At 36.8% G+C, this 12,164-nt stretch overlaps 1 protein-coding gene across 1 annotated transcript; it reads right to left on the bottom strand.

Annotated features, from left to right (window-relative positions):
• Positions 1-610: 610 nt before the first annotated feature.
• Positions 611-6,061, bottom strand: LRRC9 (leucine rich repeat containing 9). Its single transcript, XM_065685787.1, is given in 8 exon segments — positions 611-624; positions 764-826; positions 829-892; positions 1,604-1,623; positions 1,626-1,775; positions 2,161-2,349; positions 2,352-2,379; positions 6,044-6,061. Coding segments are annotated over 8 exon segments (546 nt in total).
• Positions 6,062-12,164: the final 6,103 nt, after the last annotated feature.

Here is a 12,164-nt window from a genome sequence, read left to right as displayed (position 1 = left end):
ATTATTACAAAATATTTAAAAGATGATGTCATGAACCCATTGCATTAAGAATGAAGATTTAACCACTGAAAGACATGAGATTATTGTTCTGTAAATTCACACTGCACACATTTCTAAACTGGTCTGTTGGCACCAGAAGGACTGAGAATATAAATAACATGGAAAACTGGTAGAAATTAGATATAGAGCATGAGCGGATCCATAACATGCCGGCTTTGGGGTAAGAAATGGGGTACAAAAGAAGCACCCTGAAGGAAATCTCACAACAAATTCACAGTTCTTTATCCAGCAGTAAACAACTGATTTGATTCTGACACCAAAGGCAAGGGCTTTCAACAGTCAGCTCTGTTTGCTTCTATGTTGCATTACTGAAATTCTAGTTCCATAGCTCTCAGGCTCTTTGATGTTTATATGAGCAGACCTGAACGTCTGTTTTCTTATGGAACATATTAACAGAGAGTCTGTGTTCTCTCAGTTAGTTTACAGTATAGATTTGTAGGTAATCTACATAATTTCACAGGTGTTGGAAATGTTTAAGCTCCAAATATTACATTTGAAGCCTTGGGAGCCCTAGCAATGTGCTAGGGTACCATCACAGAAAGTGCAATTTCTAATCTGAAATGGCTAAAGAGAGACAGAAATTGACGATAGAGTATTAGGGAGTATATGAAAAGATTACACACATATTAAAAAGTCTGATCAGATGGGTCTTGATATCTTAAGGAACCATTTTAAGAATCTTAAAGAAATAATTTGCACTCACAATAATTTACTACTGCAGTGCCATCTAGGGCTTTGAGAGAGGGATGATGGAATAATACAAATGGTAGTGATCTTGTTTTCAGGCTATTCTGTTTCTGCTTATGTCCTAAATCATAAGATTAGTTAAACCCTAAGTAGCAAAAAGCGGTTTATTAATATGACTTTAAAACATCCATATATAGGCACATTCAGACTACTTTGTTTTCAGCTCCTTCTTCAGCTGTCATCTGCATGACTCAAAACTGAGAAATTGCTTAACAAAATACAGATTATCTTAATTTAGGCTAATAGTACTTTTCAATACTCAAGCCACAAAGAAAGCCCTTAAAGTAATTGAAAACTGTACCAACATCACCTTAAAAGCCTTTGTGATCTCATGCAGTTTTACAGAGTCTGAACGTAAATAAGAATCAGGGCCTCAGAGTTCCATTAGTGTCTGAATCCAGTCAACAAAGTTTAGAATACATACACTAGCATTCCAGGTAAGCTGAAAAGATCTGGAACTGGTGCAGGTGTCATTGCTTGTTATTTAAGAGAATTATTCCCTGGACTGTAAACCTTGATTTAGCCTACCTGTTATAACTGATGTTAATCTCTGCAGAACATTTAGAGTCCAGTACACCTGGGGGGTTCAGTGCCTCCATCTCAGGAGTGAGTATTACTCAAAAAACGTTAGACTGTGGTTCGCATCAGTTTGGGTTCCGCTGTAAGGATGAATGAATGCAGCACTCACAGGCAGAAATTCCAATTATGTTTATCTTCCTCTATACTTGACCAAGTGGGGAAACACTGTATTTCTAATGAATAAAACCAAATTAGTTTTGAAATAATAAAGATTTACTTTTAAATGATGGATCTCTTTGTTGACATAAAGTTACTATTTGTGTATACCTCTACTAGGCAGCCAGTTTTATTTAAACCAGCTAAAGATGTGATTCTATTGTTCTCAGTGGATGTGTGATAAGAGTAAGGCAGATTTTCAAACACGTATTTTAAGGCTGACAAGACAGTTACTATTTGCACTATGTGGTGTAATCTTGGTTGAGCTTTGAAGCTCCTTGAAAAATAACCAAGACCATTCAATACTGTTAGTTGTAATAGAAAAAGGTGGCTGATACAGGAGGTAAAGCAAGTTACAAGTGTCAGAGTTTGTGTTATTGGGTCCATCTGTAACTAGATCAATGATCATTAGATCAGTCAGATCATTAAACGTAGATAAATATGCACATTTTAAAAGGAAACTCTCATTTTACTGGAACATAATTGTTCTGCCTCACTCCCAATCTTCAGTTCTGCTAAAGATGCAATTAAAATTTTTAATATTTGAAAACCTGACTTTGTTGGCAGCTAGTAAAAACTAACTCTTTATAATATTTCACTATAAAGACACAATTCTACTGTGTCCCAGATTAACAGCCTGCATTATCACTACCATGGTAAACATAGTACCATCTAGTTTTGAGATGTAGTTTTCATCTAAAATGAGGTCAAGACTAGACTCTATTCCTTCCATTTGTGAGAGATTGCTGTTGCTAAATGAGGCTCATCTTAAATGCTCCATTTTTTTGAAGCTGGAACTTCTGAAGAGTGTTGGTCATCCAGATTTAAGTTAGCGATCTGTAATAAAACTCAGTTTTAGAATTGAAAGAAACCAACCAGTCAATTAGGTTGTAAACTAATTCCACCTGTGTATTGGGTGCTCAGTTTCTATGTGCATGTTTCCTACTAATATCTATGGCAACTTCTTGGATGCAGGATGTGATATTTCCTTATTATGCAACAGAGCTACACTCCAAAAAATTTCAGCTCCTCCTCAAAACTAAGAACTGTAAACCATAAGTAAGCCAGCTCCCAAATGTACCTTTGCAGCTGAAGGTATCTCAACATAGACCTTTCTTTTTTCTTTTTTTACTGCATCAGATCTTAGATACCTTTATTCCATTTAAACCCATCTGCAATACAGAATTGTTTTATTGGCTAGTCTGCTTTACACACCCTCATTCTGCAACAGGACTTTAATAGAAACAGGATTTCAGCCTAACACCAAGGCTGGATGTTTGGTCTAGAAGAGACTCAGTGCAAAGTCAGACCATAATTTATCCTAATTTTGTGGTTCTCCATGCCTTTCATATACAAACTACTCTTTCCCTATATCATAGATTAACAAATTCAGTAATTTTCTTGTTTGAAATATTCTTGAACAGAGACAAATAAGTGTCAATATCAACCATATGTTTTGCTGCCCAGGTTGTGAAACAAACAACTTTCTTACACAGGATCTGACTTTACATACCTGGCAGCATACTTTCTGTAAAGACAAGGGTGTCAGTGATTCTATCCACAACCTCTTCATATGATTACAACTCCCCCTTTCAGATAATACTATAGCATTAGCCAATCATTGTACAATAAAGAAAAAATCAGAGTCCCAATCAAATAATTCAAATTTCATTGTAAGGGGCCAAAATATTCAGTACTGTATCTATGTTGTATCTAAGACAAATAATATTTAAATATTCAGTACCATTAGATTGGCTTTGGTGGTGACTAAAGAACATTTTTTGCCTATTTTATTTTCCAAAGTACTTATTATACCACTTCTGAATCCCTTCTCTCTGATACCACAAAACATATATCATGCTAAAGCCTTAATTTTCCTGGCATTTTTTCTAAACATGAATTCCCTAATGTATTCAGAATGAAACGCTACGCTTATCAGCAGAAATGTGTTTTCCTCTAGCTATTCTATATTCTAATACCAAATTAAACTGACAGGGGAGCTTTTAACCTTTCATGCTGAGTAGATTAACATGATTTCAGCTGATGGATCAGAACAGGTTAGGATGACCTTGGATCTGCCTCTACTGAATCTTGTGTGTTTTTGCTAGCTCAGTTTCCTACAGGAACAAGGCTAATGTGACTGTGCTGTCTGTATATCCATCTGCTAAACTTACCAGTAATTTTTAAATCTATTTGTGAGTTTCAGCCCAATTTCTCAGACAAGCACTATTTGACTTCTCCAAATTCCATGAAATGAGCTGCTGAAATAGAGTTCGAAACTGATGATCCTAGTGAGGGAAAGGCTGCAATAGTGGCTCAGCTACAATGCCTGACACTAGAGTATCCAGGAGAGACTTATTCTGAATTCTGAGACCTCACAGCTGATTAAGCACTGAATAACCCAAAGACAAAGCTCTTTCATAAGGCAAACCATTTTTTCCTTCAGTCCAGCTGCTCATCAAGTGACTGCTTAATTAGTTTATAATTTCAGATAGTCTTTCAAGGCGAGAGATAATGTTGAAAGAGTTATTCTTGACGTTTGGTGGTTTGAAATTAGACCTACTAGCTCCCTTCTTGCAGTCTGTTTTTCATATTGGGATTTAGTAGAGCTGTGTAATTTTAGTCCTGACTGATCATGAGAAATGGATTAGAGAGTTCAATATGCATGTGGCAAAGTCCATTTGGCTTTAGACATGAAATATGCCTAAGCCTCTAAATTTTAGGGCAGGGTACATTTGAAGGGACAGTATTGAAAAACTGTGTTGCTATATGCATTAGAGAATTTACATTTATTGAATTTACTAGGAGAACTAATGTTTTAATATATTTCAATATTACACTTTTGTGACATCAAGAAAATGTTGGGTTCAAAATTGGCAGAATAAATAAGCTAAGCTATTATGATTCTATGATATTCTAATGAAAAATTCTCAGGGCCAATCTCTACTGATCTGAGAGAGAATGCAAAGCAGCTGGCTGCAGTGTCCTGAACCAGCCTAGTTCTGTCGTTATGTTTGCCACCAGTGTTTTTGTTCTTTAAAAAATTGTTCAGTATTCTTGAAGCTTCACTGATACTGGCCTTTGAAATACTTCCAGAGCATTTTGAATTCCTAAAATCTTTAAATGAAGGAAGTAGATTAAGGAATTTGTAACGCTTTAAAAGTCAATTCTGTCTAAAAACACACACAAGTGTATCTCATAAGCATGTCCTTTACATTTCCTTGGTGTTTTAAAAGGGCAATTTTCATGAGAGCATGAGCAAAATGAGTGACACAAAATCTGCAGCTAAAAAATGTGAAGGACAGTTAAGAGAGTTTTAAAAACACAGAAGGTTAAATACTAAACGCTTCATCATTACATACTTTTTCATTTACAGTTAAAAAATCTTCCACCTTTTAAGCTTACAGACTACAGCAAATATTCATGAACTCTACTGGATCAGGCTACAGTCCTTTAATTTCACTACAGCAGAAATGAATGAAAACCAGGGAAAATTATAGCAGTGATCGTAAATCAGTTGTTAGAAGCTCAGATTCCTGAAAATTAAAGCTAAAATGTCAATGAAAATTTGATGGCTAGTATAATTAGAAAAAAGAATCTAAAACTGGATCTACTTTTTAAAGCAGGCATTTTTCAAGTAAGAACATTAATGAACCAGTTGAAGAACTTTCTGAGCCACTTATCTATTCATTTCATACAAAGGATAGTATGCTTGGGAAGTTCTAGAAGGTTATTAATGAACTGAAGTTATAAGAGTATTTAGGATAAATAGGATAACCAAAATAGGTCAGTTAGTTTGATATCATCCTTAGATATCACAGAATAGCTGATATGCAACACAGTAAATAATTACAAGTTAATGGCCTTATTAATAATTCTACTATGGTGCATGGGAAACAAAAATTAATATTAAATTGCTTTTGATAGAAATTTAAATGCATTGATAACTTTAATAGCTTCTGTCTGAGAATGTAATAAAAAATAATGATATCCAAAAGTGAAGGTTTTGTCTATTGGTAAATAGACAAAAAATGCTTAAAGGATGTATCTCAAAATCTAATGATAGAAAGAAAACCATCAGAGTATTCTTACTGATGTTCTGCTAAAAAGTCTTTTTCTCAATGGCCTAGTAGAAAAGAGCTAATTTATCTACCAATTTAATACCTTCCTTCTAAATTAGGAGATGACATAAAGATGTTAGTAAGCTCAGCTATAAACAGTAGTTGAAACTTGGTGGCCCTATTTAAAAAGCACGTAGAACAAATTGCAAAATATGTAGCTAGGAACAGACAAATTCACACTCACACAATGGAAGACAGTATCTGAGGAACACTGAACAATGAAAAGCACTAGAACTAGTGACAGAAAACCAAATGGATATGAGCTTGCCCTGTTGCCAATATTACAAAAATCAACAAAGAAAGCTTCATAGGATATGTGAGAAATGTTTAAAAGGATTTAGAGGTGTCACTAAAACTTCAAGACATCACCACAAACCTACCCTGTACATGAAGAACATGTTAGACTGCCGAAGTTTAAAACATAATAGATAAAATACACACTTCTCATAAAATCATAGAATCAACTGAAGAATAATGTCTTTTTGAGCAGAATATAGATATATTTTGACAAAAAGGTAAGCAAAATGCAGTCACTTGCAAGCTCAGCGGTAGAATATTGTCTGAAAAGGCTGCTTTGCTCTGAACTGAACTAACTAGACATTGGGGTTTGATACCTAAGAAACTCTGGGGGGGGCACAGGTTTAGTAATGTGTAATACTCAAGAGTTACCAAGTGGACACACAGAATTGATGGTGCAGAACACAGCAAAATTAAAAGTTTAATTTGATAAAAACCTAAGTAAAAACAACAGAGAACCAGAGACTGGAACTGGTAGCTCTTATTATTTCTTTTTATATCTTAGTGTGTATTGTAAAGATTAATTGAAGCTTAATTGACAGCCCACACAGACAACCCAGCATCAACCCAGGATATTCCTGGGTACCCCAATGGAGTCCTGTTCCTTTGTCGGCTTGGTGTTATAATGAAAGAGATGTTCTCTTCAGATAAGTACTCTGTTTGCCCAACTTCATTTTGTACAAAATATTAAATTTAGTGTCAAATAATAATTTAAAAAGCTTCATTAAAAGTCTTTCAATGACTCAAATTTGTCAGGTTTAACTCTGCGGATTCTAACTGAGCCCTTTAAATAATGTTGAAATGTACTGATTCGAAGGGCATAAAGGAGAGAGGGGAACATCTGTTCCAGAACTTGGTTGAGCAATAGGAATGAATGAGAGTCAGTAAAAGGGCTGAGTATTGCCAAAGCTCTAGCCAACACAGCTGTGCAGCTGCAGATACATGCAGTAATAGAGGCTAACAGTGTCTATGTGTATCACCAAGGCTAGAAAGTGTCTCTGCTCCCACCCCTTACTCAGTGAAGCTGAGACAGCAAAATTAAAGCCAGGGCTCAGATTTTGATATCTGGCACAGGCCACCAATAAATTTAATGCTTAAGGGAAGTAAAAAAGAGAGGAATTATACTTCAGAGATGTCTCAGCAAAAAAAGCCACAAGAGCTCATTCACTTGGTTAGGCTGTGACTATAAAGAGAAGTGAAGGCACTGTGAGAACAAAGATGCCATAACATGATCATAAGGCTTCTTACACTGCAAGTGTCTTTAGAGTTAATAAGGTGCAGGACCATATTTTAAGCCTTTTGCACTATGGTCATGGTTATAATGTTTTCCCAGGAATTTCAATTGCTGATATGTACCCTATGCCATGGATTGTGTGTGATGTCATGACTGAGCATGTTAAGAATGTGTTTATCACACATTATTATTATTTAGGATTGTTTTATCACCCTTCAACTTTTCCAGCTTGTTCCAGCTCAGGTTGAAGAACTGCAGTTTGCTTAAGTCTCTGATGCCCTCAAAAGTCATCATGTTGCTATGGCTCACATCAAATTATTTGTGGCTGGGCTACAAGACAGTGTAGTTTTGAAAACACTTGTATGGCTGAAAGTATTGCAGAAGAAACTTCAGTTAAAGCAATCACTTGCATTTAGTCTTTAAATATACTTAATGGGGTCCAGTGCCTGGGACTCCCCTTGCGCATTATTGGGTCTGTTGGGAGAGGCTTAGTATTCTCCAGATAAGTTACTCTGTTTGCTGAAACGAAATGACCATTATAAAGGTCAGATTGGTGATATAGCAATACCACTCTAATACTGTGATTCAAATTGGAGATATCGACAGGCACCAAAACTGTGGGCTGATAATAGTAGCACAGTATTCACGACCCTAGTTTGGTTCCCCATTCTGTTTCCCCATGTGCATCCTGGCCCAATCCTGTCTTGTAAGCACACATCACAATGCAAGAACATTTATGCTAGTAAGTGTTCCATAAAAAGAAAAAAAGAATTAGAGCTTAATTTCTCACCAGGTCATGAATGTTATTAAAGGAAGTAAATTCATTAAAGCTGGTGATTAAATTTTTGAAGGGTTTTTAAGTCTAGAGATGTCCTACAGTGTGCTCAGGCTGTTCCCATTCAAATTCAAAACCTAGGCCAAAAGTCAAACAAAAATGACATTTTTACCAGACATGCAGTCTTTAAAATGAAAAAGCTTCAGCTGATGGAGTACAAATGCAAATACTATCCCACTGGTAAAATATAAAAAGACTATAAAATGTGAGTACAAACTAACATAAAATACTGAAAAGATTTTTCACTTGTTTCAAAACTCTATTCTCTGACTAGTCCCTGAGATTAAAGTGACCTGGCTGAGATGGGAAGTCAGATAGACAATTGGTTCACAGGAGAAGGGAACAGATGCTGCTGACGCTAAGGAACTGGCAACTCTTCCATTATGAAAAAGCAGTATAGGAAGAGTAAAGCCGAGCAGAGACAGGTAACAGATCCTCAGGAAAAGGCAAGGTGAGAGGAGAATGCTAGTATCTCACTGCAAACACAGATCAGTGGAAAAATGGCCCTTTGGTAAAATACGTAAAGAATTGTTATTCTCCTCTTTCCCAACATTGACTCTAAATAAACTTTAGAAAAGAAAAAGTTTATTTTAAACTGTAATATTATATATTACATATTTTATTATCATTACATATTATATTATTATTACATATTTTAAACTGTAATATTACATATTACAGTTACCAGCAAGTATAAGAAATAACACCAGCTCACAAACTAAAGTTAAAAATGGGACAGTTCAGAAACTATTTCAGTTTCACGTATCAGATATTTAGCAGGGGTACTCCATCAGAAAAGGGAACTACTGAAGGTGCCACATGATAGTTATGCATATGAATGCAATGCCACAATTATGCATATAAATGCCCACATGAAGAAGTGTTTTTCTGTGCAGCTGCTATAACAATATATATTTCTGAACCTGAAGTCTGTAGCCTTCTACAGTTTTTTCCCCCCTAGGCTTCATTCTTGAGATGTCAAATCTGACAGAAAAAGAAAATCTTTTCAGGAACAATTGACATAAAGGCATGAAGTCATGGGCTTCATAAAATTCAGAGGAAAGGCTGATAGTTTATGTACAGCCCTATTCCCTGGTGCATTCTTCTTAAACTGTTTCTCGTTTAAATTACGCATTTTACACAATAGGAATGTGATTAGGATTCAGTTCAATAACTGTAACTCGCATTGCAGGGTAATTGATAGACAGAGGAACACAAGTTCTAGTGATGTTAAGTGAATGTAAGCAACATCAGAGTCAAGCCTAAACAGAAATGTTAATTTTTAACTTTTGTGTTTGGTTTATGTCATGGGCCAACCTGAATAACAAAGTAACAATTACATAATTCATCTATTTTACTGAAAATTTGGCAGCAATACCTTACCTGTACCTGACTAAATATTGGCCTCAGGCTCTGAAAATACTGTTGTTCTCTTTTTCATTCAAGAAAGCAACCTGAGGGCTGACCTTTACTGTCATTCCATGTTCCAAACTTCATCATCACGCTGCGAATCATGAGACAGAATAAATCTTTCTGGGCTTCTCTTTTCCTCTTCCACAATTACACTGCACATAGAAAACAGACACTGATCTTTGAACTATATAAAATAAAAGACATTTGAAGTTTATAAAGTTCTTAATTTTTAATTGCAGATGAGACAAGTTTGATTAGGAAATTAATAGCAATCAAGTCAGGAAATACTCTTTTTGTAACACAGATCTGTTAGAAACTTGGTTTAATTGCCTCATATTCAAAGCATTGCAAAATGGTTTTGCTTGTACGGGTTGTTGCGTAACATCCAGAACTCTGGCTAGAGTCAATAGAAGTACACCTACGCACTGAAATTCCCAAGGTCCAAGAATCACAGTAGAGCAGCCTAACACTGGACCATGGGACCAGGCAAACCTGACTCATCAGTGGATTCAACTGTCTCCTTCCTTTCCCCAGAGCTGAACATCCCACTTTCCTGTACTCTCTTGTGAATAACAGAGTAACTCAGAGTCTGAAATGAGTGCTTCTACCTCTGCAGCAAGTTATGAAGTTAGATGAGGGAAACAGCAGCATTAAATGTTTGTAAAAATAAATAGAAAATAAAGGAAAAGCTTGTTCAAAATACCAGCTAAGAATAAAATATATTTTATAAGAATAAAATCTCTCTCTATAAGAATATCTTCTTTCAAAACTGCACATCTCACAATTTCAGTCAAACAACTAAAGATCATTTGCTCCTGTCAATATTTAAAACCAGTGAAATCTGAAATACAAGTAATTTCATAAACAGTGGAACATGTGAAACCAAGTGTTCTTTGGACTTGCATCTTCCAAACTCTTTCTGCCATACTGCAGTAAACCCAGCTTCCCCAGGCTTCCTAGGACACCAAGGCCAAGCAGAAGTTTGATGACAAACTTGCCAGAAGTCCATGCTGGTTGCCCTGTTGGCTGATGCTAAATGAACCCTAGAAAAGCTGAGAAAAATCTCTTTTCTTTGTGGGGAGAAGGAGATGGAGGAAAGGTGTCCTAATTTAGATTAAGCCACATTTCCACAAAAATAATAGTTAATTATCTCTAAGGGTTTTTGGCTGGAATTTGATCATTCCTAAACCACTGCAATGACAAGAGTCACACAACATGACCGGTGCTTTTCCCTTCTGTGCCTTCTCCTGGGCAAGGATTGACCCAACGCGTTTGTGTCTTCCCTCACTCATCTAGAAAAGATCAGGTGTATCTGGTTAATTCTCACGTGAGGACATCTCTCATACATGCTTCAAATGGCTGTGGGAGTTACTCCCAACAGCTGAGGCTCTCTGCGGCGCTTCCTAGTACGCAGAAACGCCACTGGGACAGATTTCAGCTCTTTCAGAGCTCCTTCCAAGGCTGCACATGCCACCTCATGGCCATCCGCAGTATTTACAACGTGTCCTTTCTGCAACGGCACTTGTACAAGCCATGCAGCGCATGTTCTAGAAGATCTTTCCAAATTTTGAATCACCATGCTTGAGTGACTTCTCAGGATCACTGCTGGTTTTGCCTTCTGCCTCAGCTTATTGTTTCAGAAAGGCTGCTCTGGGACATTCACAGATGCTTAGACTGCTACAGGGGAGAAAAGTTTTTTTCCCTGTCAAACTGCTGCAAAGATTAAAGCCAGGGCCAAGTATCTTTATTTGGCTCAGACCATTCCTTAAAAATGTAAACAAATTTAAGCAGCATGAAAATCCAGCTGGGAATTGTGGTAAGGGATGGCAGGCAGGGCATGTGAAGAATAATGTATAATAAAATAATTATAGTGTCGTTGTTCCAACAGAATGAGACGTGGACAAGAAAATCAGATCGTTAGCTCTGTGGGACAGGGCCCATATTCTATATGCTTATATAGTGTTTAACACTACAAAAAGGAACCTCACTGGGGCCTCTGCAAACTAGCATGCTATAAACAATAATAAATCAAAACAGAACAATAGATAATGCATTTGAAGATACGATCTTGTGCCAAAAATCTGATGTCTTCTCAGAGCAAAAAGAGAAAGTCAGGTATGCAAAATGCTGGAAAGAAGAAAAGGAGAGCAGTCGGGACTAGAGAAGAGTTGCCCTGAAATATTTTTCCTACTTTCTATTCTTTGCCTTCATAAATTAGAATGAAAACTTCCATACCTGAAATATCCCCATTCAGATACTGAAAAGCTGTCTGGAGAGGGTCCTGCAGAGCCTGCTCTAAATGACCCTGCTTGATCAGGCTGGTTGGGCACAGTGACCTCCAGAGGCACCTTCCAACTTCAACCACTCTGTGAGTCTGTGAAAATACCTTCTAGTGCTACTCATAAGCTCTTACTCAGCATGAAATAACATGTACCATCTGCCTGGCTCTTTTACAGTCTGGGGGTGAAAGGGGTCATTGGGATAGGACTGAAAGTTTCCAGGGTTATGACTGGTCTGACAACTAGGATCCCTGCTAGAGCGACCTGATGTTTAGGGGTAGGTATCTGGAGATGAACGGACTAGGATGAAATACAAGAGTAATGACAAAGGAGGCAGTGATCTAGAGTTAGGTCAAGGCTTGCAAGGCAGGACCTAGGGTGATATATTGCTAGAAATGAGGCTGAAAGAAATGAAACCCACGCTAAGCTTTGTGCTAGCACTG

This window comes from Lathamus discolor, chromosome 6 (genome assembly GCF_037157495.1).
Source record: "Lathamus discolor isolate bLatDis1 chromosome 6, bLatDis1.hap1, whole genome shotgun sequence".
In the NCBI taxonomy this organism is placed as follows: domain Eukaryota; kingdom Metazoa; phylum Chordata; class Aves; order Psittaciformes; family Psittacidae; genus Lathamus; species Lathamus discolor.
The sequence above is the reverse complement of the archived record's forward strand: the minus strand, read 5'-3'. Positions and strand labels throughout refer to the sequence as shown.